At 39.8% G+C, this 27,978-nt stretch overlaps 1 protein-coding gene across 1 annotated transcript; it reads left to right on the forward strand.

The window, feature by feature from the left end:
* The first annotated feature begins 7,765 nt into the window (after window positions 1-7,765).
* On the forward strand, window positions 7,766-8,224 carry LOC114882151 (piggyBac transposable element-derived protein 4-like). Its single transcript, XM_029199034.2, has one exon. It carries the CDS (start codon window positions 7,766-7,768, stop codon window positions 8,222-8,224), a length of 459 nt encoding a protein of 152 aa, XP_029054867.2.
* The last annotated feature ends 19,754 nt before the right edge of the window (window positions 8,225-27,978 follow it).

Consider the following 27,978-nt stretch of genomic DNA (forward strand, 5'->3'; position numbering starts at 1 on the left):
CCTCGCTAGCTCTTTACACTTAAATGTAGGCTTAGCGTAACACCTGTGTAACACGTTGCGAACCGCGGATAGGAGGTCCACTGATCTGCGGTACTGCACGCCACCAGTGGAAGAGTAGGAAATAGCTGTAACTCGCGCTCTATCGCTGCCTAAACAGTTCAGCGCAAGCTTTTCTCTACTGTTCAGAGTATTGTCTGCTTCAGACCGAGGCCTGAGAAGATCTGCGATGAAACTGTGCGGAACGCCTCTATTTATACTCAGATCTTGCTGAGTCGGCACTTTTTTTCCGCATAGAGTTCTTGGGGTAGCTGGGTTTTCCCCATCACGTGGTGGTCCAGCATCCCCGCTCTAGAATTCTACCCCACTATGTGTTCACTGGGGTTGCGCTGGCGCGTGCGCGGTCAGACGTCGATAATTTATCGGTAAACTGTTTTACCGTCTGACTTATTGACTAAACTTTTATCGATGAATTTAACAGACTCGGTTATCGACGAAAAATGAAAACATTTATTACAAAAATTTTATACACTAATTAACAATAGAAATAAAATAGAACACCTTGTATGAAATATAAAAATTAATTACAATAAAGAAAATGAAAACAAAAAGATATTGCGCTTGATTATCGGGTCGTTACACTTCTCCTGACCTTAATTCAAATTTTCCGTTATTTATTTCTACGTATCCTTCGTCTAGTCTTAATTTTTGTTCGAGGAGTACTTTTATGCCTAATATTCCGTCGTAAGGTATTGAAAAGTCTTCTGGTGCTACGTGAAAGTCAAAATATTGGTAATTTATGGGTATTTTTGTTGCTCCTAGAGTTTGTAATGGTTTATCTGTATTGCCTGAAAGTAATATTTTCCTATCTTCTAGTATTGCGTTTGCTGGTATCTGGTCCTTTTTTATGATATTTAATTGTGCACCGCTATCGATGAGTAGGTTGCATTCCCCTCTTGTGTAAGGGTTTTCTATTGTGATGTATTGCAATAGATTTTCCAGTCTCAGTGAATACATTGCCATTCTTGTTGATATCTTTTTTTCGTTTATGTTTCGATTGTCGGGTAGTTTTGTTTCAGGAGGTTTTTCTTGTTCTGATTCATTCGGTTTTGTGTTGTCGTTAATTTTATATGTTTCGAGCGGCTCATCGTTACTTCTTCCTGTGCGCTCCCTCCAGGAAGAATCTATTCGTTTCCCGCTCTGTGCTGTTGATGATTCTGATTTCTGTAGCATTCCTCTGTTGTATGATTCGTACTTTTGCAAAGGTTGCAGAATGTTCCGGCGCTGTTCTCCAAGCTTTTAAGTTTCCTACATGCGTCTGTTTGGTGTCCTGGTTCTTCGCAATAGGAACAGATATCTCTTTTTTGAGCTCGTAGTTCAATGGCTTTCAGTTTTCTACACTCCTTTATTGTATGATTTGGGGTTTTACAATAGTCACAAAATTTTCGCGGTTCGTTCATGTGTCTCGGGTTATCTCTATTGTTATTATTATTTCTGGGGTAGTTATTGCTGTTAAAATTTCCATTGCTATTATTATTTCTGAAGTGATTATTGCCGTTAAAATTTTCATTGTATTTATATTTTCTCTGGAAGTTATTATTATTATGGTTGAAATTGTGATTGTCTCCATACGAGTTATTTGACCTACGTTGAGGGTTTCTCAATTCGTGGTAGTCTCCTGACGAGTGACCCAATTGGTTGCGATTTTGGTATTTAATTGGGTGTGTCCTTGTTTGGAAAACTCTTGCCCCTTCGCATTCTTCTGCGTCATGGCCTTCTTCGTTGCAGTTTGTGCACATGATTAATTGCAGACCATTGTCTTTCATTAACGGACAGTGTTTTGTAGTATGGCCCAATTTCCTGCAAAGTGGGCACATAGGTGTTGGGCAATTTTCAGCTGTATGGTACCTACTATTACAGATTTCGCAGAGTTCTGTAATCTTTGGGAATCTTGTGCAGGTGTTTGGATCGTGACCACTTCCTTTGCACTTCCAGCATGTTTCATATTCAATTATAAATGGGCATTGGCTGACTGTATGGCCCATTACTTGGCAATATTGGCAATAATTTCCCTTTGATCTATTCATTTTACATGCGTCGATGGAATGTCCCTGGGTGTTACAATATTTGCAAATAAGCTCTATCTTGTTTCTGGTGAATTTGCAATCGTATGATACGTGGTCTCTGTTTTTACAGTATACACATGCCGCGTTATTACAAAATAATGCCTCGTGGTTTGGCTCTCTGCATATTTGACACGTGTATGTTACTGGGTTTGTGTCATATTTCTCGAGACTGCATAGTACACTAGCTGAGTCGCCTCTCAGTATGTTTTGTTTCTTTAACCTCGATTCGATGTCGATGGCCTCCTGTATAAGGACGTTTAAATCGTCTTTCTGCTTTAACTCTATTCTAATTTCCTGCTTTAACCCGTTTCTAAAGCTTTTTTCTGCGTCGTTTTTTATCGTCCTGTCAAAGTCCTGTATGATTTGTTGATTTATGCCTGTTTCCATTCTTTTTAATTCCTTAATTTGTATTACTAGTTCCTGTAATCTATTCCCGTAGCTGAGTACTGTTTCGTCTGGTTTTTGTGTCAATTCCGTTAATTTTCCATATAAACTGTGTATATTTTCGGTAGATGGGAATAATAACCTTATTGCTTGAATAAAATCATTTACGTTATTTATCGGTGAATTTATTAGTGCCTTGTATACTTCTCCTTTTAATTTAATTTTTAGAATCGGGATTAGACCTGGTTCATCTACGGGTGTTATAATGTTTTTAGCATGCTTTAATTTTTCAATGTATTCTATGACCGAAATGTTTTTCCCATCGAATTCTGGTATTAAATTTGCTACGTATTTTAGGGGTAATCGAAGAGGTTGGATTTGATTTTGCTGGTTTGTCATTTTATTTCCCGGACTTCCACAGATGAGTGTTAAATTTCCTTCGCTACTTTCTCCGTCCAGATTTCCTATTAGGCTTGGCTGTTCTGTAATTCCTTCAATTTCGAGTAGGGATATGCCGTTTTTGTAACTGTTGTTTATTGTTTCGTTTAATGTTTCGGTAGTGTTTCTATTATCTTGGAGGCTTATTCGGATTAGTGGGGAAGCGAAAGTTCCTGTTTGTTTGTTTTTATTAGCTGAATTACTTGGATTGATTGTAAATCCTATGTCTTTATCTTGCCAACTGGCACCTCCGTTATCGGTTTGGTTAGTGTTTATGGTTAGATTCTTTACGTTTTTTGTTCTGGGTATTGCACCTAATTCTGTATTCGCGTTTGATACCTCGGTTGTAGCTTTTGGTGTGAAGTCAAATGTTCTTCGTTCTGTTGGTGAACGCGGTGTTTTACGGCTTTGTAAAAAGGCTGATGCGTGATTACGATCTTCTACAATACTTTTGAGTTCAGGATTTTCTTGTGTCCTGCTTCTTGTTAATCTATTTTCGTCCTTAATATTTTTGTTATCCGTTGGCTTAAAATTCTTATTATTCATTTGAAAGTTTCATTATTTGTAATTATTTAGTGAATAAATGAGTTAATTTTTTGTTTAGGTGAATTTTATGTCTACTTTGTAGCAGTATCTCAATGAATTGATAATGTTGTATATTGAAATTGATTCGAAAGTGAATTTCTTGAATTTTTGTTGAAGTTGCAGACAAAGATTTATATTCTCGAGTTAGATTTTTTTTATGAGTCTACCCTATATTACACGTTAGTAGTGCCTGTTGGCGTTCGATTCGTATCGGAACCACTGTAATGTCGCGAAGTTCTCCCTCTCACTGAGTTCTCCGCGTACTTTTTTGTATGATTTAATCTAAGTTGTTAGTTAGGTAGAGGTTCTTACTTATCTTTCGCTGGGCGAGGATACCTGTAGAAATAAGTCGTCCTGGTGGATGTAGACAGTAGGGTAGACGTTTAATTGAAGTTCACACACTTCCGAGCACAACAAATGTTTATTGGTATTTCGTACAGTTCTTAACTTGCACGTGTTTTACAATTGACGAGTTGCTCTGTCGGGTCTCTGGGTCCCGTAGCAGAGTCGTATTTTGCGGATTTTGTACGCGTGTTAGAATAAAATCCGGATTCGCGTTAACGGACTGGCCGATTCTGAACGAGTTTCACGGAAGTGATCGGGTCACGATGACTTTTGAGTCTGCACTATAATTGATCTGGACTGTTTCTGTAGTATAATTTGTCTGATACTGTTTCTGCACTGAATTTGATCTGATACGGGTTCTGTACTATAGTTGGTCTGAACGCGGGCGGTTTGGTCTCGTTATTATATATTGATTAATGAGGTCGACTTTTGATTTGGCAATTCGGCTGAGTTGCTCACTCAGAATTTTTGCGGAGCGATGAATTTGGATGGTGCAATAGAAGTTCAAAGAATTTGTATCGCGAAATGTAAGTTTAAAGAATCTGTATAGCGAAATATACGTTTAAAGAATTTAGGTGGCGAAATAGCGGCTTAAAGAGTTTGGGTGGCGAAATAGAAATTTTAAAGAATGCGCCAGAGGACGTGACAAACACAACAAACACATTTTTTGAATAAACACACATACTACTGTTTGAGAAAGGAATTAACGTTGGATTTCACTCCTTTACCGCGTGCCACCCGAACCTATAATCCCTCCTTTATTCATATATATAAAAATACGAGTCGCCTTCTCTTAGGGAACCGCTCTTCCTACGCGTCGGCGCAGTAGCGTGCTCGCGAATAACTCCGGGACGTTACACAATTGTAAATATTACGGGCATCGCTCGTGATAGGACGGTCGCGGTTTGTAAATAGCACAGACAAGGCTCGTGATGTATTCCTATTATCTCATCTCTTCGTATCGTGATCAGTTTCAAGTTATTCTTGGTCACATTCGCACATCGAAATTTACTTTCATAAATTCTAGAGAAGCAACCCCACAAGATGTTCTCAGGAAAAAGATTTCGTAATGAAAGCAGTGACAATTGTGCTAATAATTTTGCTAACGAAAGTGACAGTAGTGACAATATATGTCGTGTTCAAAGAAAGTGTAGGCGATTAGTTATTGACGATACATCCGATGACGATCAACTACCAGAGTCCTGGCTTTGGAAAGAAATAAGAAATAGTCCAAAAATCTGGGATTATACGATGACTCCTGGCATAAGAGAGGCAGCCTTGTGTTAATTAGGAGGAAGTAGATGAGAATTTGATATATTTAATCTAATATTTGATGACATTTTCTGGAACAATATTGTAACCGAAACTTACCAGCATGCAGATCAAATACGAGCGGATCCACATAGAACACGAGAAATCGACAACACTTGGTTTCCTGTAGATTGTAACGAAATTAAAAGATATTTCGCATTGACCATAATAATGGCACAGGTAAAAAAAACCAAGAATACAAATGAATTGGTTGAAGAGGGCTGTTATCGAAACGCCGATATTTAGAAAATCAATGCCTTTGTAACGACCTGATAAGAACCACAGCACCTTTCTTCGTTTCATTTCTATTATTATAATTAATTTTTATGTTTAAGTTTTGTACACAAATGTTTTATTCAATTTTCATTATTCATATTCGGTATTTAGTTTGGTTTGTGTTGTATAGTAATTCTTGTAATAAATAATTTTCATTAAATCGATAACTGAGTCTGTTAAATAAGTCGATAAACGTATAGTCGGTAAGTCAGACGATAAAACCGAATATCGATAAATTATCGACGTGTGACCACGTGTGCGCCAGCGCAACCCCGATGATCTCGCGGTGGGGTGAAGTCATAGAGTACGGAGGCCGCGTAGATTAAGGAGCAGGGGTACTCGGCCGTCACGTGATGTGGAATTCCAGATACCTGCAGGAATTCTATAATGAAAAAAAGCGCTAAGTCAGCAGAATCTGACTATAAATAGAGGCGTTCCACACGGTATCAGTGCAGATCTCCTCTGACCACGGTCAGGAGCAGGCAACACTCTGGAAGTAGAGGAAAGCTTGCGCTGAATTACTTAGGCAACCATAGAGCGCGAGTAATAGCTTTATCCTTCTCTTCCGGTGGTGACGTACAAGACTTCGGATCTGTGGATATCATTACTCACGGTACGCAACGTGTTAATCAGGTGTTTTTATTAAGCCATACCCAAGTACAAAGAGCTAGCAAGGAGCGGAGCTCCTTGAAACGGCCTGTACTTAACACAGCTCTGGCTAGCCCAGAAACCGATTGCGACCCGTAGGAAAAGTCCGAACGTGTCTGAGGGTACTGTATAAGCCACTGGAAAATAGTTTCCAGTACTTAGAGTAATTGGCAAATTGTACAGAGTGCTGACTGTGATCGAAGATTAAGTCGCGTTAGCGTTAGCGTTATTATAATTAATTATCATTTATTACTAATTATTAATTTCTATTTTCGTATATTAATTACTAATCATATATTCTTCACTGTATTTCCAATCTAGGGCGAACTTATTATAATTTCTCATTGTATTCCATATTCTAGCCGCACCTATTGTTATACTAACGATATTATTTTATATTATACTCAGAGCTATCATATTCAATTAACATTCACTTACCTTTTTGAATAAACAAGCTACTATTAGTTCTAGCACATTAATGTTTGGATTTTACTCCTCAACCGCACACCACACGAACCTATAATCCCTATTTCATTATTACGAGTCCTTCTAAAGGTGGGTACAGACATGAAACAGAACACAGTAACGTAACACCGTCGTGTATCAAGTGTGGACGCCACACCGTAACAGCGTAACAGCGTAACATCGTAACATCGCAACGTCCCATCAATTGTCGGTTTTTCGCCGTCACATCAAAGAAATGTTACGCATTCACGATACATCCCATCTATGCAAGTTCGGACGTGCACACGCACCATGAACTGATGGGACGGCATAATGCTACGCGCTGATGATACGCCACGAGATTCTGTGTACGGCCACAACGTAACATCGTCGCGCAACGACAAATGTTGCACGGTGTGTTACGCGACGGAGATACGTTACTATCTTCTGTTGCATGTCTGTACCCACCTTAAGGGAACTGCTCTCCTTATACGTCGGTGCAGTGACGTACCTATCTCTGGGTTGTTACACCTTTGAAAAGATATCTGCAAATTACAAGGTGTTTGCATTTCGCAAACAATAATCTGGTTGCCAATACAGATAAATTGAGTAAGATTAAACCTGTGATCAATTTTTTGAACCAAAAATTTAAAGAAGTGTATATAATGAAAGAAAACATTGCTATTGATGTATCGCTCATGAAATTCAAGGGGCGCCTATCTTAACAGCAATTTAACCCATCAAAAAGGGCAAGATTTGGCGTTAAATTTTATAAATTTTGTGAGTCCGATTCAGGCTATTGCTATGAATTTAAAATATATACAGGCCACGATAAAAGAAACTGTGATGATAGTGCTTCGGAAAGTGTTGTCAAAGACCTTTCTGAGTCAGTGTTGCACAGGGCTCACACTTTATACATAGACAACTGGTATTCCTCCCCAAAATTATTTATGACATTATCATATAAATATAAAACAAATGTAATTGGCACAGTACGTGGGAATAGGAAGTATATGACAAAAGATTTCTGCTATGTAAAATTAAGAAGGGGGGAATACGCAATGAGAAGCTGCAACCGAATACTCGCTATAAAATGGAAAGACAAGCGAGATGTTTATATTATGTCGACAAAACATGAAACAGTCGAAATGATTACACAAGGATCCAATCACACTCCAAAACCAAATTGTATTACAGAATACAACAAGGGAATGAATGGAATTGATCCCCAAGACCAAATATTAGCATGTTTTCCAGTAATGAGGAAATACATGAAAGGATATAAAAAAATTTTTTTTTATCCGTTCGATATTGGTCTTTTTAACTCTTACATTTTATGGAAAAAAATAAATAACGGGAAGAAACAATGTTACGTCGACTATAGGATCAACATAGCCGAATCTCTACTGAATAATATGCCAAAACCGAATTATAGAGAACGAGGCGAATTATCTTCCGGAGATGCGCCAGAGAGACTGCACGCGAAGCATTGGGCTCATTTTCCAAAGCACATTGATCCAACAGCATCAAAATTAAAACCTTCAAAACCTTGTAGAGTTTGCCAAAAAAATACAAAACGTAGAGAAACAACGTGGGAGTGTGAGAAGTGCAAAGTTCCTTTACATCTACCAGAATGCTTCGAATTATATCACACCATTGCAGATTATTAATTTTGTGTTACTGATTTTTGCATAAATAAACTTTTTGTAGTACTTGCATCTACCACAATTATTGCATCAAGCTGTAATTACATATCAAATATTCCACAAATATTTATAATTTTAAAAGGGCGCCGCCGCTAATATTTATATTTGACCCGATCATCGTACTACGGGCTATGCCCGTAATATTTACGTTTGGCTCGATCATTGTACACGGGCTATGCCCGTAATATTTACGTTTGGCTCGATCATTGTACACGGGCTGTGCCCGTAATATTTACGTTTGTGTAACGACCCAGAGTGAGTACGTCACTGCGCCGTCTTGTAGGGAGAGTGGTTCCCTTAGAAGGCGACTCGTAATCAATGTATCAGGGATTATAGGTTTGTGTGGTGTGCGGTTAAGGAGTAAAATCCAAACACTAATGTGGTAGAACTAATTGTAACTTGTTTATTCAATAAGGTAAGTGAATATTAATTGAATATAAGATAGCTCTGAATGTAATAAGAAATAAAATCGCTGGAATAACAATAGGTGCGGCTAGAATAGGAATACAATGAGAAACTATAACAAATTCGCCCTAGATTGGGAATACAGTGAGAAATATATGATTAATAATAGAAGTTAATAATTAGTAGTAAATAATAATAATTAATAACTATAATAGCGCTAACGCGAACGTGGCTTAGTCTTCTACCACAGTCAACACTCTGTTTAATTCGCCAATTACTTTAAGTACTGGAAACTAATTCCCAAAGGTTTGTACAGCACTTTTGGATGCGAGCGGACTTTTCCTACGGGTCGCAATCGGTTTCTGGGCTAGCCAGAGCTAGGCCGTCTCAACGAGTTCAGCTCCTCGCTAGCTCTTTACACTTGAATGTTGGCTTAGTTTAACACCTGGTTAACACGTTGCGTACCGTGAGTAGGAAGTCCACAGATCCGTAGTATTGTACGCCACCAATGGAAGAGAGGGATGAAGCTATTACTCGCGCTCTATTGCTGCCTAAACAGCTCAGCACAAGCTTTCCTCTACTTCTCAGAGTTTTGCCTGCTTCTGACCGTGGTCAGAGAAGATCTGCTATGCTACCGTGTGGAACGCCTGTATTTATAGTCAGATTATGCTGACTTGGCGCTTTTTTTTCCACATAGAATTCCTTGGGGTAGCTGCAATTCCCCATCACGTGATGTTCTAACATCCCTGCTCCTTAAGGGGGTAGACACGGGTAATGCAGCGAGGTGACATTACCGGCAAAAATGGGCCTATTAATGGGTTTACGGGAATCGGTTATTTGTCCTTATATGAGACCACATAGGGCTGGGTGAGGGCTCATTCGAAAGAGGAAGGTCCAATGCAGGGCGGTCAACTCATGGTTTAACGAGATTGTGTCCATATTTAATAATATCAGTGTCCAAAGTAGAAGAAAAAATCGACAAAATGCAGTTGCGGAATCGAAGCATTTTTAGGCCACTAAAAGAGATTCGTGCCTCAAACGGTGAGTTGACCGCCCTGCATTGAACCTTCCTCTTTCGAATAAGCCCTTATTCAGCTCAAGACCTTCCCATATAAGGACGAATAACCGATTCCCGTAAAAGCATTCCCAAAGACGAGTTCCGCCATTATCTGGATACTACAGAGCAAGTTACGTGACAAATTTAGTTCAGCTAGTAGTTATAAGGTGGCGTCTAAGTAGAAAGGCTGCCGATCTGGAATCGTAGCCAGAATCAAGCGTCAGCTTGATTACGTCACTCGAACTGTGCTGCGAAGGCAAGCGAAAAAGGCAACATCGCCCGAACGCTGAGTGAGACGCACTACAGTCATGCTGTCCTTCTCTCATTCTGCATGTTGAGATTGTCCCTTTTCTCTAATTGTAAGATTTGACTGCCGTCCGCCTGGATTTTTCACAGCGCCCCATAACAAACCTCGCCTCATTCAAACTATATCGTGTTTGGTATCATTTTAATCAGAAAAATTTCACCAATGCGCTAGTAAAAATTTCATTTAAAAAAAGTCAAAAATAAAAAAGTTTTATAATTGAATTAGTATTAGTCACACCGATATGTTTCGGCTCTTTCCTTTGATCATTGGACCTCTCGCTCTCTCCTCCACTGTCTGTCCCTTTCTACGTTCACGTTTGGCTGGCCATCGCATATAATCCGAGATTCGACACCTGGGCTGAATACATATATGAATTGTTGCACATATTCAACTTTTACTGTATAGACACGAGGTCCCTCCATTTATTAGTTCTAATAGTACCATAGTACTTTTTTATGCAGAATATTTCAAGGAGTTGACACAAGTAAAAAAAAAATGCAATCCATTTAAATAAAAAGTGGATTTGCATTTTTTGAGTGCATCGTTGCATTCACGAAGAAAATGAAATCACAGAAAAATATACATTATCATACCATGACGTATCCTGTATACTTTTATTAATTAAAAAACATTTATTTAAAAAAGTTAATAACTTCTTCTAAAAATAATTCTCAGATTGCCCGTTCCTTCGGAGCAGGCATATATTTTTCAGCAGCGAGGAGTGCTACGGTGTGCTATGTAAAATCCACGCGTTTGGTCAGTCAGAATTTATCGGAGCGTGACAATTCTATCATTTGGGTTGAAAGAAAGATAGCATGATCACCGTACATCTCACTCTAAACGCGCGCCAATGTTTCGCTTTCGTTCTTCAGGCGTATCGTGGCAATGCCTCTGGCGAGATGAGCGTTTGAATGTGTTTGTAAAAATACTTGAGGCGCTGTTGCCTTCCTAGATCGTGTTGCGCGCACGCTAGCTGAGAATTAAACCTTTCAAGTTCGTAACAAAACACGCAAGTGGCTTCACCAGGCCCAACGAAAAAACTACTGTAATACCGACGTCCCGAATCGGTGACGTCACGTACTGGGTCTACCCCCTTAATTTACGCGGTATCCCCACTCTAGAACTTCACCCCACCGCGCGATCATTGGGTCTGCGACGGCGCACACGCGGTCAGACGTCGATAATTTATCGATAATCTGCTTTATCGTCTGACTTACCGACTCTACGCTTATCGACTAATTTAATAGACTCGGTTATCGACAAAAATGAAAACTATTTATTACAAAAATTATTATACATATTAAACTAAATATTAACAATAGAAATTAAATAAAACATTTTGTACGAAATATATAAAAAAAAATTAATTATAACAATAAAATGAAATGTAAAAGGTGTTGTGTTCTCTCAGGTTGTTACATTTGGCTCGATCATTGTACACGGGCTATGCCCGTAATATTTACATTTGGCTCGATCATTGTACACGGGCTATGCCCGTAATTGTAGGTTAAGGGGTTAATGGCCGTATGGGCACGTATAAAAATATACGTGTTTCTTATTTTGACCTAGATTACAAAATATTCAAAGCTCATCAAAATCGGAGTGTAATACTTGGGTAGGTTTACTTGTCAGTGACGCGCACGTTAAATCTTTTCATACTAATTAAACCTCTATCTTTCTCTTTCTATTTTAAATCGTTTGATCGCGTAAATTCTCGTATTAAATTCATCGTGTTCAATTATTCCATTCTTTTCAAATTTTGTAGTTGTCTTTGTGAACGTCTTAGTGTCGCAGTACAAACGGTCAAACGCGCGCGACAAGTGAAAGTGCTACAACATTCCTATCATCTCTTGGTGTTCCAGATATCATAGCGATTTTCAACGAACGAACAGCGATTTCCAAAGCGATTTTATCGTATATTATACTCTACATTCTCACGGTAAGCCTGTTCAGTACTAATTTGTCGAGCACGGCATTAAAATTGATTTTCAACAAGGCAAAACGGGCGATCTATTAAGCCTACGGGTTGTAAGAATCTCTTCATTTTAGATCGTCTTGTTTTTCACGTTCAAGTACCGAATCATTTAATATACAATATACAGGGTGTCCCAGAACTGGGGTAGGAACGGAAGAGGGATGATCGGTGAGGTCATTCTAAACAACTTTTTCCTTTGCCAAAATGTTGGTTAAGGCTTCGTTTTCGAGTTATTAACGAAAAACACTGGCCAATCAGAGCGCGCCGTTAGCGCGGGCCGAACCACGAGAGTGTTGGGTATGTCCCGCGCGGTCGTGATCAAGTGCCTCGGCACTACGTCGGTATGATGGGATTCGTTGAGTAGAAGTTGCATCGGATAATGAATAAAAAAAAAAAAAGAATAATTGTATCGAATTATTGATTACTCACGAACAACGAATAAAGTGATGAATTGTTGTTCATGTAGAATGAATAAATCGAATTGATTCAACACGTTTATTAGTGTACGATAGGAATTAAAAAAAAAAAAAATACTTTGTAATCATTTTTGAAAAAATATGAAAATACAAATATACGATTTGGAAATAAAAAAAGTTTCCACATAATAAAAAAAGGATTGAAATAGAATAACTAATAAACGTGTTAAATTGGAAAACATTCAAAATTAATGTAAATAAAACTTACCCATTCGTCCGTAAATGACCCAGTTGCAATGAAAACGGTTTGTTATCACTGGGTCATTGTGCCGACCCTAACCACTCCAGGAGTGAACACGTTACGGCGAACAGCTGATCTCCAGGCGGGTTCACTGAACTCACTCAACTGCACGATCACTATCACTGTTTAGACAATTTCTTTTTTCACTTTTAAATATTCTCATTCAATTGATACCGACGTTAGTGGTACTTCTCCCTACGATCAAATAATTTTTGGCCCCGAAAGGGGCCGATTGTGTCAAATAAATAAATATTACCGACATTTGCGGTAGTTGTTTCTACGTTTTCCAATTTTTTGGTGGCCCCGAAAGGGGCCGATTTGTCACAGTTGAGCTTCTATGTATTAAAAATATGGCTCCACGTGCCCCCCTTCCGCTGCAACACAGGGTTCTGCCCTTTTTTTTATGTTTCGCTGCACTCGTTGCAGCATCGCTGGGGTTACACAGACAGTAGCGGCGTGTATGCGCGCCACTACTTCCTCGGGGGAGGAGATGGTCTCTCTGTACACGTGGTTCTGAAATAGTAAATAAAAATACGAAATGGTGAATACGTGTACGTACGTATCAAAAAATATTTTTAAAGTAAATTAAAAGCTGTAACAGCATACGTACCTTTAAGTATCCCCAGAAAAAAAAATCCAGCGGATTCAGATCCGGTGATCTTGGGGGCCACGCAACAGGACCTCCGCGGCCAATCCACCTGTCCTGGAAGGCTTGACACAAATGAGCGCGAACATTTGCGGCGAAGTGTGCAGGTGCACCATCATGTTGATAGAAGATGCCCGGCCGAATATCTGAAGGAATTTCCTCCAAGAGAGTCGGAAGGACATCTTCTAAAAACACTTTGTACGATGAGCCGTCCAATCTATCAGGTAGAATGTACGGCCCAACGATAACATCACCGCAAATTCCGGCCGATATGTTAATTGACCAGCGCACTTGTCCTGCTCGTGTTCTAATCGCAAAAGGATTCTCATCGTCCCACACGTGCGAATTGTGGGCATTGAAGCATCCTCCCTGGTGAAGAGGGCTTCATCAGTCCACAACACGCGCTTGCAGAACGATGGGTTCCGCGCGATTTCCCCCAACAACCACCGGGAATATTGAACCCGCTGGTTGTAATCTTGGGGATTCAAATGTTGCACCCGCACATACTTATACGGGTGTAACGCGTGCTCCCTGAGTGTCCTGTGTACCGTGCTCCGGCTGACACTAAAATAAATCATAGAAATTACATAATTAAAAGAAAAATTATGTTTTCATAAAAGAAATTGTTATACTTTCATTTTATAATTATGATTTCTTTCATATTGAAGCTTACCTCAAGCGCTGGCTGACATCTCTGATGCTGGTAGTGCGGTCTTTTTCGAACTCGTGCAATATTGCATCGGTCTCATTAACGGCGCGTTCCGTGGTACGACCCACATGATGCCGCTGCGGCATTAATGAGCCGGTGGAATATGCACGATTCGCCAGCATTCGGAAGCTTTTGGCGCTGGGGGGGTTTTCCCCGCCATAACGTTCCCGATAAATTCTTGCTGCAGCCTCCGCGTTGCAATCAGCTTTTGCAAATACAACAAACATGTTGTAGTACTCTGCACTAGATCTTGCCATTTTACTTATCACTTCAACTGTCTGACTTGGAATGGGACTGAGAGCTTTAGCATTTTCGAGGTGGGAACAGTTTTAACGCGGGAAGGGATATTCCTAGAATTTAACAAATTTAGAATATTTGGGAAAAGAAGCTAGCATTCTTACGTACGCGATGTGCTGTAAAACGATACCTTTTTTCAATCACTCTGATTCCAAATACTTGCAAAGCCAACGAACGAGTGCGTAACATGATATGAGCTTCAATATCGGTGAGACAATAGTACTCCAAAAATGAAAATTTTTCATTTTTTTTTAAATGAAACTTTTACTACTGTACTTGTAAGGTTCTCCTGATTAAAAAAAGACCAAACACAACATAATTTGAATTATAACTACTTATTTATTTATTTGCATGATATCTTAAGTAAATGAGTAAATATCATGCAAATTATATCGTGTTTGGTCTTATTTTAATCAGAAGAACTTCACAATTACATGGGAAAAAGTTTCATTTAGAAGAAATAAAAAACAAAAAAGTTAATATTGTCTCATCGATATGATTTTTTTCAATCACTTTAATTCTCGGACCTCCCTTTTTTCGCTCTTTGTCTTTATCTAGGTTCTCGATTACTCTCAGTTATCGAAACCGGTTTATGGCCACGTGCGTCCCAATATTGGCAAACATAGAAAAGGACAAAGAGCGAAAAAGACCTCGCAGTCGCTCCAGCAAACAGTAACAGTCCCATTTGAAGTTGGTGTCACGGGGACCGGAACACGAAATAAGTGTATACGCACAAACACTCCACTCACGATGTCCCTAATTCCGTAGACAGGAGGAAATTCGGGCAGAGGTTCGGTACAGTACTACTTTTCGGTACATTAAGCCTTTATTCGTGAGGCCACAGGGCCTTTTATACATTTTGGTTTGGTGGAGGGGTCTTATCGGGTCCAAGGGTTGGTGATGCGCAACAAGGCGAGTCCAAGAGTTAGCGGTGAGTGTCAAGACGGGTCCAAGGGTTGGCGGTGAGCAATAGGACGGATCCAAGATGCGTTGGCGATGACTAGCGGTTATCGGGGGGTATGAGGTTCGAGGGTTGACGATGACTAATTGTTATCAGGGTATGACATTCCCCTCTTCTTAGATTCGCTTTGGTCTCTCAAAGCGCACCTGTTTGAGCTTGGGTTTGATGATGATAGGTGTAACTTCTTCTTCCTCTCGTGTGTCCTCAATTTCGATGCTCCGCGATGACTGGGGGACAGGTGGATCTGGTCGTATGTCCGATGTGTTGAAGTTTGAAGTTTGTTTTGTAATAGCTTTGGGGCAACAGATTTTGATACAAAGTTTCTTTGGTATGAGTTTAGAGATGCCGCATTTGTTTAAAGTGTATAATAAACCTAGGGTAAGAGCAATGTATCCTAATATCTGCAAAGTGCTAAGGCCAATTTCCTGCCAAGATTTCAATCGTCTTTGGTTTTTTTGTTGGTCTAACTGCAAATCCATTTGATCTAGTGAAACCTTGTAATCGTTAAAGTTTGGGATCATTTTTGGCACCAGACTGATTTGTTTTTCTAAAAGTTTCAGGTCTTCGTTACTGTAGTTTATCGAAAAGTTCTTAAAGCGGTAGTCGTACTGAACTGTCTTGCCCTGACCTCCCATTTTCATAATGTTATCATTATATCTTAGGATACATTCTTCTTTACTCGCGAGTATCGCGGGTCTGTCGATTGTTATTGTCGTAGATTGTTTACAAAGTGTTTGTACGTTGATTGGTTCTTTCGGGATGACAATAAATTGGTTCTTAGCGTATAACGGTATAAAAATAATGTCATGAATTCTAAATACAGCGGTAGGGCATATATCTAATTCAATTCCCTGATCTAAAATTCGAGACTGACAGTCGCGTGTACCTGTTTTGGAATGACTGGGTTGTGTTCTTTCGCATACAGTAAATGATGTTACTAGTTTACATTTGTCCTTTAAATACTCTGAATCTATGGCAACGTATTGTTCTGCGGATTCTAATATGATGTTATGTTCTATGACTGGGGCTACAAAAATGCTCTGTTGTCTATGTGGGATTGGATAAATCCTATTGATTTCCCATTCTTCGTCTTCTAATAGGGGTACACTAATTTGGTAAATGATTTTGTTATTTATGGTAGCTAAGGTTAACATGCTGATATCTAGTAGAAGTTGGTAGTTTTCTATCTTTGGTTCTATGTGACTGATGAAAAAGTTTTCGGTTATCACTTTAGATAGTTCTAAGAGAAATTGTTCTGGTTTGATGAATTGCGGGTTGATGATACCCTGTTTACCTAACATGATGGCATTATTTAATTCATGAATTTGTTCTAGAGTTTCCGAGATGATGGATTCTATGATTATAAGTTCGCTGGTTATGTGTACTTGTTTATTGGTAGTGTACGCGTTTTTCTTTAGTTCGAATTTAAGTTTGGTGAGTGTTTCCATTTGAGTGCTGTCTAAAATATTTCGGATCATATTGGTTTGGTTAGCTATGATGTGCGTAAGTTTGTTCTGATTGTCGAATAGTTTGTCTATATTTTGATTTATGAGTGTGAGATCGCTGTCGTCTAGGGTTCCGAATAAAGTTTTAGATATTGATCCAACAAAGTTTAGTAATCCGCGTCTATTTTTGGTGTGCATCGAATATGTTAATTGTTTGATCGCTTTGCTGAGTCGTTCACTTTTCCGTGTTAATGTCTCTATATCCGTATGAAATTCACATGTATTGTCACAATATTTTCCTAGTTTGGTAAGTAGTTCGTTAATTTCTGAATCGTGTATCATAATATCCTTTGGATCAATAACTATTACAATTTTAACTTTATTATGATACGTAAAGCAAGTTCCGGTTCTCTCTGAGAAGATGCTTGATGAACCTATCGGTGTTAAGCTTATAGAGTTTGCCATATGAGTACCAATGAGTATGGCTATAATCGTCCTGGAACAAAAGTTTTTAGTCTGTTACCGTGTATTCTTTGTGTTCGTCCATTGTCGTATTCTATCATGTATGTGGGTGGGGAAGTTTCTGTTATCGTCACTGGCCCTAGCCATTCTCTGTCTAATTTGTTAGATTTGTGATCATTATGTACTAGAACCTTGTCGCCAATGTTAAATATTGATTGTGTTCGTATTATTTTGCGGTCTTGGTCGCGTTTATAGCGTGCTTTGTTTCTGTCTAATGTCTGTCGAGCTTTTCTAAGGTATTCATCGTGTCTATTTTTCCAAATTCTAAAAAGTTCTTCTTTGGTCATGGAAGGAGTTGCGGCTATGGTAGATGGCATATTGGCTTTATGACCGAAGGTAAGTTCAAATGGCGTCGTGCCTATTGCTTCGTGTACTGAGGTGTTATATCCCATGCAAATTAAATTTAGGTTTTCGTCCCATTCATTTTGTCGGTCGGATGTACATGTTCGGATCAAGTCTTTTACTGTTGCATGCGTTCTTTCTAATGCTCCGTTAGATTGCGGGTGGAACGAGGTAGTTTTAATGTGTTTAATTTTAAACGCCTGTTCGAAACGCTCCATGAGTTTACATACAAAATTGGTTCCCTGATCAGTTAGAATGTGTTTCGGAGAAGAGAAAATGTATATGTAGTGATTTAGCAAAGCGGGGATAATCGTAGTGGCTTGTTGGTCTTTGAGAGGTATTAGCAAGAGATACTTGGTCAATTGATCTTGTATTGATAGGATGTATTGGTTTTTATTTTTAGTTCTGGGTAGGGGTCCGAATATGTCGAGAGAAATTTTGTCGTTGGGTTCCAATGGCGTGTCTGTAAGAACGGCTTCTTCGCGGGGTCGTATGCGTGTTAATTTTTCTTGTTGACATGTTCGGCATTGCGAAATGAATTCATGAACATCTTTTTCTAATCCGGGCCAATAGTGATTTTCCTGAATTCTCGCTAGTGTTCTATTTTCTCCTAGATGTTGGGTAGTGTCGGCGTTGTGGTTTTCGAGTAGAATCTGATTCTTTTCGTCTTGAGTATATTCTCGAGGTGGTTTGTTGGCAAAGGTTAGCGTGGCGTTGGGAATCGTCGAAATTAAGAAGCGTAGCATAAGTTGGATGTGGATTGTCTCAAGTTGAGTGATCATTGGGTCGTTAATGCCGAATTTAAGGTTCTGATTGTTAGATTTAGAGGTTTCTAACCTCACTAGTTTCCTTAATTCGCGTAACCATTTGCGTTCGTCGAATTCACCTAATGTCTTCTTATTGATTTGTGTCCATTTGGGATTATTGGCTCTGTGTTTTATGGGAGATGGGGTAGGGGTGTGCTTCCAATTTTCATAATCATTGTATAGTTGTTCGTCATTGTCTGAGGATGTACCGGGTGAGGGTGGAGTTAGATCGTTCGTCGTGTCAGCCATTATCTGTTCTGTTATTTCGTCAATGATGGGATAGAGCCGGGACAATGCGTCGGCAGCTTGGTTTTCTTTTCCCTTCTTATACTCGATATCATAATCATACTCCTCTAGTCGGAGTCTCCACCGCATAAGGCGTGAAGACGGGTCTTTAACGTCTTTCAACCATGTGAGTGCTTGATGGTCGGTTTGGATGATAAATTTCCGTCCAAGGAGATATTGCCTTAGTCGTTTGATAGCCCAAACGATAGCCAATAGCTCCTTTTCGGTTGTGCTATAATTTTTTTCAGCCGTGTTGAGAGTTCGGGATATGTAGCAACAGGGGTGTCCGTCTTGGGAAAGGATAGCTCCTAGTCCTTCGTTCGATGCGTCGGTTGTCAAAGTAAATTGTCTCGTAAAGTCGGGGTATTGGAGTACAGGTGCGTTACATAGTTTGTCTTTGAGATTGTCAAAAGCGGTTTGTTGTTCATTGGTCCAATGAAAGGGAGTTTCTTTCTTTGTTAGTTCGATTAGGGGTTTGGCAATTTTAGAGAAATTACGAATAAATTTCCGGTAGTATCCGGCTAGTCCTAGGAATGATTTGATATCTGTTACTGTCTTAGGCTTCTTGAAATTTTTAATTGCTTCTATCTTCTGTGGATTCGGTTTGATTCCTTCGGCGGTTACTAGGTGTCCTAAATATTCAAGTTCTGGTTTGAGAAATTCACACTTATCTGGCTGTAACTTTAATTCTACTTCTCTAAGTCTTTGGAATACGATCGCTAGGTTTCTATTATGTTCTTGAATGGTTGAACCGAAAATTATAATATCGTCCAAATATACAAAGCAATGTTTCCCAATTAAGCCGCGTAATGCGGTGTCCATCATACGTTGAAATGTGCTCGGTGCGTTCTTTAATCCGAAAGGCATTCTGTTAAAGTGAAAGTGTCCATCGGGGGTGGAGAAAGCTGTGTATTTCTTTGATGTAGAGTTCATGGGTATTTGATGGAAGCCTGAGGAAAGGTCTAGTGCGGAGAAGAATTTTGCATTGCCTAAATGTTCCATAATTTCGTCAGTGTTGGGTAAAGGGTATGCGTCTAGGTCAGTCTGTTCATTTAATTTTCTAAAGTCAATTACTATTCTCCATTTACGTTTGCCTGATGCGTCTAATTTCTTAGGTACTACCCATACTGGTGCGTTAAAAGGTGAGTCTGAATCTTCTATTACCTTTTTCTTTAGCATTTCCTCAATTTGTCTATGGATTTCGCTTTTGTGGCATTCTGGAGGTCGGTAGGATTTTACGTTAATTGGTTTGTCAGTTTTGAGAGTGATTGTGTGTTCTGTCAGTTTGGTACATGGCAGTGTGTCGGGATCGAGCGAGAATATATCATGATAGCTGGCCAATATTTTCTCAATGGAGTCTTTATGTTCGGGATCGATATGTTGGGTGCGGAGTTTTGACAAGAGGTTTTGGATTTCAGAAGGGTCGGATTCACATTCTATCTGATCTTTAGTTGAAATTTCTTTCTTACCGGTATTGATGTAGCATATTCGCGTCGCTTGATCGTTTATGTACCCTGTCCGTATAGTGTATGTGTCTGGTGCTACTGCCTTTCCGGGTTCTTCGTGTAGAGAGATGGCGAAGTTATCTAAGACTAAAATTTGGTTGTTAATTTCGTATTCATATTTACGTAGAAATGGTAAGCCAATAATACCGTCTTCCAAGAGAGGAAAGTTGTCAGGAACCACATGGAAAGTGTGGGGTTTGTTGAAGGATATGAGTTCTACTGTCTCGTCAGTCGTATGTTTGTCGCGTCCCATAAAGAAGTTCTTGGCCGTTTCCATTTTGATTTTAGCTGGTATTACGCAGGATCGTTTGATGATATTTATTCCTGCTCCTGTATCCACGAGTAAGCGTCCGTAGTTTCCCATTCCTCGTAATCTTGCTCGGATGTGCTGTAATCCTCCGCTGGTACAGTTGATTCGGGGCAGTCTTCCTTCGTCTCGTCCAACGGACTTTGTTCTTCCTCTACCTTGTTGACACGTCTGGGCGGTATCTTGCCTGCTGACCCAAGGGAAACTTTCGTGCGTAGCACCTGTCGGCGGTGTGTCCCAACCTGTTACACTTGGTACACTTGAGTTCGGTGCGTAGATGTGGTGGGGTTTGCATATCTGGTCGTCTAAAGCTTGATGTTTGCTGCTGAGTCACTGGGATTGCTGGCCGACGCGGTGGTGGGTTGTTGTTGGCCAGAGGTCGTTTGGTGGCACCGTTCGCGTCTCTCAGCCATTGTTCCTTGTCGGCTGCTAATTGTTGTGCACGTAATAACGTTGTTGGATCGCAAGCTGTCACTATTTGTCCGATTTCTCTACGTAGGTTTAATATGTACGTTCTCACGGCTTCTCTTTCTTCTATGCTGATGGCGATTTTCCTTTCCATCGGCGTTTTATTCTCGTTCTGGGTGGCGTAGAGAAGTTCATTGAGCTGTTGTCGGAAACGCATATTGTAGGATTGAACGCTCTCTGTTGAGCCTTGTCTAATGCTTTGTAACTTCGTTCGGCTGTTTCCAACGGTGGTGGGTGTAGAGACGTGTTGTCGGAGGCACTCGTAAAGTTTTTCGTACGAGTCGATTCTTATGTATCGTATATTTCGTTTGGCGTGTTCAATTATTTTTTCAATCAGAATCAAATCTAATAGTAGTTCAGGTTCTAAACACCTGGCTCTGGCTTTTCTTACCGAAAGTATGAAATCTTCGACACCTACGTCGTCTCTTCCTCGCAAGGTTTCGACTGTTCTTATGGCGTCGGCGGCTTTCAGTGTGCGGTCGCTTGTTGGTTCCTGGTGAGGCTCGATATTCTTTCTTCGGGTGGAGCTGATGATCCTTGGTCGTCATCCTCGGGGCAGTCGTGTTTAGCGGCGGGTGTACGTTGTTTAGCAGCTTGATAACCGGGTTGACTGGTGATTGATGTAGCGTCATCTTCCGTTACCGCTATTAGATTTATTTGTGCGGCTAAGCTGCGTATTTCTTCGCCTCGGCTTAGGTTGTCCTTGTCTGCTCGGTCGAGCCGCGCGTTAACGTGGGCGAAATTCTCGTCCATTTTGGAGAGTTTATCCAAAATGAGTTTTAATGTAGAGTCAGACATGGTTGTTAATTCGGCTTCAGTATCGTCGGAGCAAGAGCTGTCTGAGTCTATGATTGACGGTACGTTCCTATAACGTGTGAAGGCCAGTTTTCTTTTACCTGCTTTTCCTGTAGATCGGTCCGTAGATATCACTGTTCCTGGAGAGATGGCTCACGTAGTCCCTTCGTGGTGTCTATACCGTAGTCGTAGTCCTTCGAAGTTTTCTTCCAGTGGATGAGTGGTATCCTGGCAGGATCGCCAAATTGTCACGGGGACCGGAACACGAAATAAGTGTATACGCACAAACACTCCACTCACGAGGTCCCTAATTCCGTAGACAGGAGGAAATTCGGGCAGAGGTTCGGTACAGTACTACTTTTCGGTACATTAAGCCTTTATTCGTGAGGCCACAGGGCCTTTTATACATTTTGGTTTGGTGGAGGGGTCTTATCGGGTCCAAGGGTTGGTGATGCGCAACAAGGCGAGTCCAAGAGTTAGCGGTGAGTGTCAAGACGGGTCCAAGGGTTGGCGGTGAGCAATAGGACGGGTCCAAGATGCGTTGGCGATGACTAGCGGTTATCGGGGGGTATGAGGTTCGAGGGTTGACGATGACTAATTGTTATCAGGGTATGACATTGGCAAGGAACACCATTAACGTCGTCAAAGCGTTATGAAGTAGTGCGGAATATTAAATATTAAATGTTAAATAACGTGACAGGGGCCACCCGAACAGTGTATTGCAGCGGAAGGGGGGCACTTGGAGCCATATTTGATATAACTCACCTGTGACAAATCAGCCCCTTTCGGGGCCACCAAAAAATTGGAAAACGTAGAAACAACTACCGCAAATGTCGGTAATATTTATTTATTTGACACAATCACTTTGCTACAATATGTTACGTTGGAGTGAGGAACTATAATTGAGAATGAAAAATAAATGATGGGAAATCCCAGAAAAATAAAGTTTCTTAGGTTACATCTTTTTTTATATAAAAATACTAAGCGGTTAGGTTATGGTTAGATTAGTAAATAAATAGCGAATGAATATTTAAACAAAAAGGGATTAAAATACTACCCATTAAAGAACAAGCCTTTTTTATTAATAAAATAATACAGTAGAACATGAATTCTATACACTTATAAGATAATTGAAAGCAATTATTGAACAAACATTATGTATACAATTTGGTTGACACGATTCCGTATCGCTTGTACTATCATGCTGTACACCCTTGATCTGTAAAAATAAATAAGTTAATAACAATTTCCTTTTGATTTTATACTATTTGAATGTAAAAACTGTTACTTACACTTCCTGATGAATCCACTATTAGGAAAGTAAAAATTAATAGGAGAGTGTGAAGAGACCCACCACCACCTCCGTCAAAGACGGTCCTCTTCACTCTCCACATCTGTACTTTTGTGCATTTGTATACTTACGCCTTTGAACATTATTGGATAGCTCTTCATATGCGCTGTGTGCACTCGCAGGTGCAATTGCGATTTTCGATTGTAATCCTTTACTGCTAAATAAATAAATACATATTGCGGACCTCCTAAATAAATAAATAAATAGAACATGATAATGATTATAAATGAATTCACCTTTTGTGGCGATCTCATTTATTTTTCTACTAAAGTTGCGTAGCAGGTGATTGGTGCATTCAATTATTCGTACATGCACCATATACTCTATAAGTGTCATACTTACGCTGTCATACATATCATTTCTATTTGATATGAAATAATTGTTCTCTTCCCTTGCAAAATAAAAAAAATTAGCTGAAAGTAAAAATTAATAGGAGAGTGTGAAGAGACCCACCACCACCCCCGTCAAAGGCGATCTAACCTCTTCTCTCTCCACATCTGTACTTCTGTGCATTTGTATACTTACGCCTTTGAACGTTATTGGACAGCTCTTCATATGGGCTGTGTACACTCGCAGGTGCAATTGCGATCTTCGATTGTAATCCTTTACTACTAAATAAATGAATACATATTGCGGACCTCCTAAATAAATAAATAAATACAACATGATAATGATTATAAATGAATTCACGTACAGGTAATAAAGATAGAAGATTTGTACTTACCTTTTTATACACGTGTGTTCCCGTTTCCTCCCAGATTATAAATTGGTTTCCCTTCCGATAACATAAACAAGTAGCTGAAAGTAAAAATTAATAGGAGAGTGTGAAGAGATCCACCACCACCCCCATCAAAGATATTATTATACACCTCATCGTGTGTGGTGTGTGCACCGCCGAGTGTAGTCTCAATAGACTGTAGAACAGCTCATCATATGAGCTGTGGGTACTCGACGGTGCAGTCGCAATAGACTATAGAACAGCTCATCATATGAGCTGTGTGCACCCGCAGGTGCATTGCGACCTTAGATTGCAATCGTTTATTATACACCTCATCATGTGTGGTGTGTGCACCGCCGAGTGAAGTCTCAATAGACTGTAGAACAGCTCATCATATGAGCTGTGGGTACTCGACGGTGCAGTCACAATAGACTATAGAACAGCTCATCATATGAGCTGTGTGCACCCGCAGGTGCATTGCGACCTTAGATTGGAATCGTTTAATATACATTTCATCATATGAACTGTGTGCACTCGTCGGTGCAATTCTGATTTTTATGTACATCGTCACATGTACTTTCTTGTGTACTGTTACATGTATTGTTGCTCTGTTTTATGTATGCAGGCTCTCTAATCGGTTGCTGCCGATTAAATCTACTATCTATAATTTCTGGCAACATGGAGTCTTCATAAAACCTTTTCAGTTTCTGCTCCATTTCTGTTGCCCAGAATCTGTCGTCTCTTTGTACTTTTGTAATTTTGATTCCTTTTTTTGTCCATAAACAGAATAAAGCAGTTTGCCTATTCGCTATGTGCAATTGTCCTTGGATTTGATAATAATAGATGATAATAATCACCTCGAAAGATACGCCGTATCGTAGGTAACTGCTGTATTGCTTCAGCAGGCGATAAATCCTTCGCCGATTCAGGGCATTTCACTTCGACGATAGTATCATCGTCCACGAGGCCGTCAGGAGTTGCACCTAAATAACGCACAACGGCATCGATGAATAAACCACACGGTAGAATATGGATTCCCAGTTCCGTTTCCAGTTGTCTCAAGGCATTTGCCTCGTTCTCTCTTCCGTATTCAAGGGAACGCAAATATTGAATTTGCGGATACATTATACTCTTTATCGTATTTCCTCTTGGTGTATTCTTTCTCAATCGGCATACCTTGCCGAAATGTGATGCAGTTAATAATTTTTTACGGTAAGCTATCCATTTTTCGCTCTTTGCCTGATCGTGAGTTTCTGCTTCAATGTTACCTCGTATCGTTTGCCACTGAAGGAGTGTAAGCATGTGTCTCTCACACTCAGAAGAGAATACTGCTTCTTCCATATCTGGTTTTTCTGCCGTGGGACCGTAATCTTTGTCGCACGATTGCTTTTCATATCGAGAAGAACATGCTTTGGCTTTTTGCTTATATTTCGCTGCCATTTCCGATGCATGCTTACGTCGTTGTTCCATATTTTGTGCGATGGTTGTCGGTTCCTTGTTCATAGCAGTACTCAATCGGCTGAACGACTCTCTTGAATTGAAATGAAGGACAGCAGCAGAGACTCTACCCTGATACGAGCCCTCGCGTCCAAAGTTTATTCTTTTACCTCCGATGAATTTCGCAATTACGTTATTGAAGCTTTCCACTGCATTATTATTTAAACCATATAACAAGCTTTCAGCTTGTGGAAAGAGCGGTTGCATCGCTTCTTCAATGCTTTGATAAATACCGCATTCTTTCAATTGTGGGACATAGTTCACTCTGTTCGGGTCAGAGTATTTCTTGCAGAAGTATGCTAATCTTTGACACTCCTGATGTTCACCGAAAACATGACTCGCTACATTTTTCATGTCTGTTTTTAAATTTGTTATTTGATCAGCGAGTGTTACTTTTTCTTTGAATCGGTATTCTGCAGCTTTCTTCACACCAGTGCGCAGGCGAAAGGCATTCTCTTTTACAATAGCTCGTAGTTCCTTGCAGCGACCTTTTGTGGCGATCTCATTTATTTTTCTACTAAAGTTGCGTAGCAGGTGATTGGTGCATTCAATTTTGCGTACATGCACCATATACTCTTTGTATGGATCATTGTCCAATATCTTTTTATACACACTGCTATCTCCATCGGCAACTAATATTGAATATATCAGACCGTGCACTTCTATGCTGGATTTAAATCCGTCTACAATAGCAGCACTTTCCATACCAGTTGAATTCTGGTTACGACCCCAATTTTTGAAGCAACGATGCTGCCGTGCCTGTACCTTCTTCTTGGCTGCGGTTTGGCAAATTATACAGAATTTATTCTTGACATTGATGTAGAGCACCTTTTTAGTGTGGTATCCCACGATGGCTCCTACACCAGAAAGAGAGTTGTAATCACCTCCACGGTATGATCTCTTCATCCAGCTGCCATCTACGACAACTGGAATCCATGGTATTACAACCTGTAGTATATCGCCTCTTGCTATGGCTAGCTCTTTTTCTAATTTCCCTGCGTCTTCTATTTCCCGTTGCGCAGCCAATTCGAACGCATCGATTATTTCATCTTGGCATTTTTCGTAAATTCTCTTGCTCATGCACGACACGTTCATGCCAGAAAGTATTTCCTCTAGTTGATTGTATCCGCCGCCTGTCATCATTGTACCGGAAACAGCGCTGCGGTTGATATCATTGTATTATCACTGTTCTGAACGCACGATACGCACTCAACGTGATTACACATTTGGCATTTTACTTTGTACTTTTTTTCCAGTCCGTTTTGTTGACATCCAATTATTTGGAAGTGTTCGACGCCGCAGCCGATACTTGAATGTTTTCCAAGCTGTATATTTGCTTGAAAACATGTTGAAAATCGACGAAATCTATCCCGTTAGAAACTGGTTTTCTTCTAACTGCGGTGGTTCTGCTGTTTCTATCAATGCGTAATCTTCTAAATCAGATTCAATTCTTCAAACTTTTCTTTATACGCTTCAATTTCTTCCACTAGGATACTAAATATATTTCAACCTTTTCGGAGGCGGCGCAAAATTAAACATATAATTTTTTCTTTGAAAAATAATAGGAATTTCATTTACATCGGTATCTTTACCATATCATCATCCCTTATCAATTATCGTACGTAATATATTTCTGTCCACCCATTTATATGATCCCAAATTAAGAAGCAAGCTGTTAGAGGGGAATCTCACGTTATTAAAAATCTCCCTAGACCTAGCGAGCTGCGCAAGTTAAGTATGGTCTCTCGTGAATGCAGTTATACATGTACATCAGAAGTGCTACCAACTTCTGATACAATCGCTACAATTACAAATGTTTTCTGCCGTATCTATAACGTTTCGAATATGTTTACTTACGACTTATTAATTACCAAGTTGCCATACCGCAATCAAATCGTTATTGGCAGGATCGTATATTCGGGTATTTTTAATTTTGCGCCGCCTCCGAAAAGGTTCAAATGTATTTAGTATCCTATTTAACGATTAAGTAGATTGTATTAATAGCTATGGAATACAAGATATAAATGAAATAGAATTATTTTATACTTTTTAGGGCATTTCGAAGTCGATTTTTTTTTTTTTTTTGTTAAAAATTATTTTATCTCACAATTTTTAGTGGAACGAGCAGTTGAACGAGTATTTGAAGGATACCGTAAGGATGTTTTGTATTTTTATTAGATACCTAATAACCGCCAACCAAAAAGAAATATATTAATCAAATTCAGAATTTAAGGAATATTTTTATTTATTGAAAACATATGATATATTTATTTGTGCCGCCGCCCCTCCCGCCACGTGGCCATTTGGGAGGGTAGCGGCGACGCGTACCCACCGCTGTTCCTCTTTCTGTAAAGTAAAATTCGACGTATTAACATAAATCATCCATTTGAGAATTAATTTCTTTTATTACTTACGACGCAAATGAAAATTATATATGCGATAATAAAATCTGTGATACATACTGCGCTTAGGTTTATCCAGGTCATGCGGTTGCGTATGCTGTTGCTGCTGTTGTTGCGGCTACGGCTGAGGGCTGTTGTTGCTGCTGCTGCTGCTGGTGCAGGATAAACTGTTGGTGCAGCGCCGTCTGCTGCTCCTGCACC

Source organism: Osmia bicornis, chromosome 7, assembly GCF_907164935.1.
Source record: "Osmia bicornis bicornis chromosome 7, iOsmBic2.1, whole genome shotgun sequence".
Classification (NCBI taxonomy): domain Eukaryota; kingdom Metazoa; phylum Arthropoda; class Insecta; order Hymenoptera; family Megachilidae; genus Osmia; species Osmia bicornis.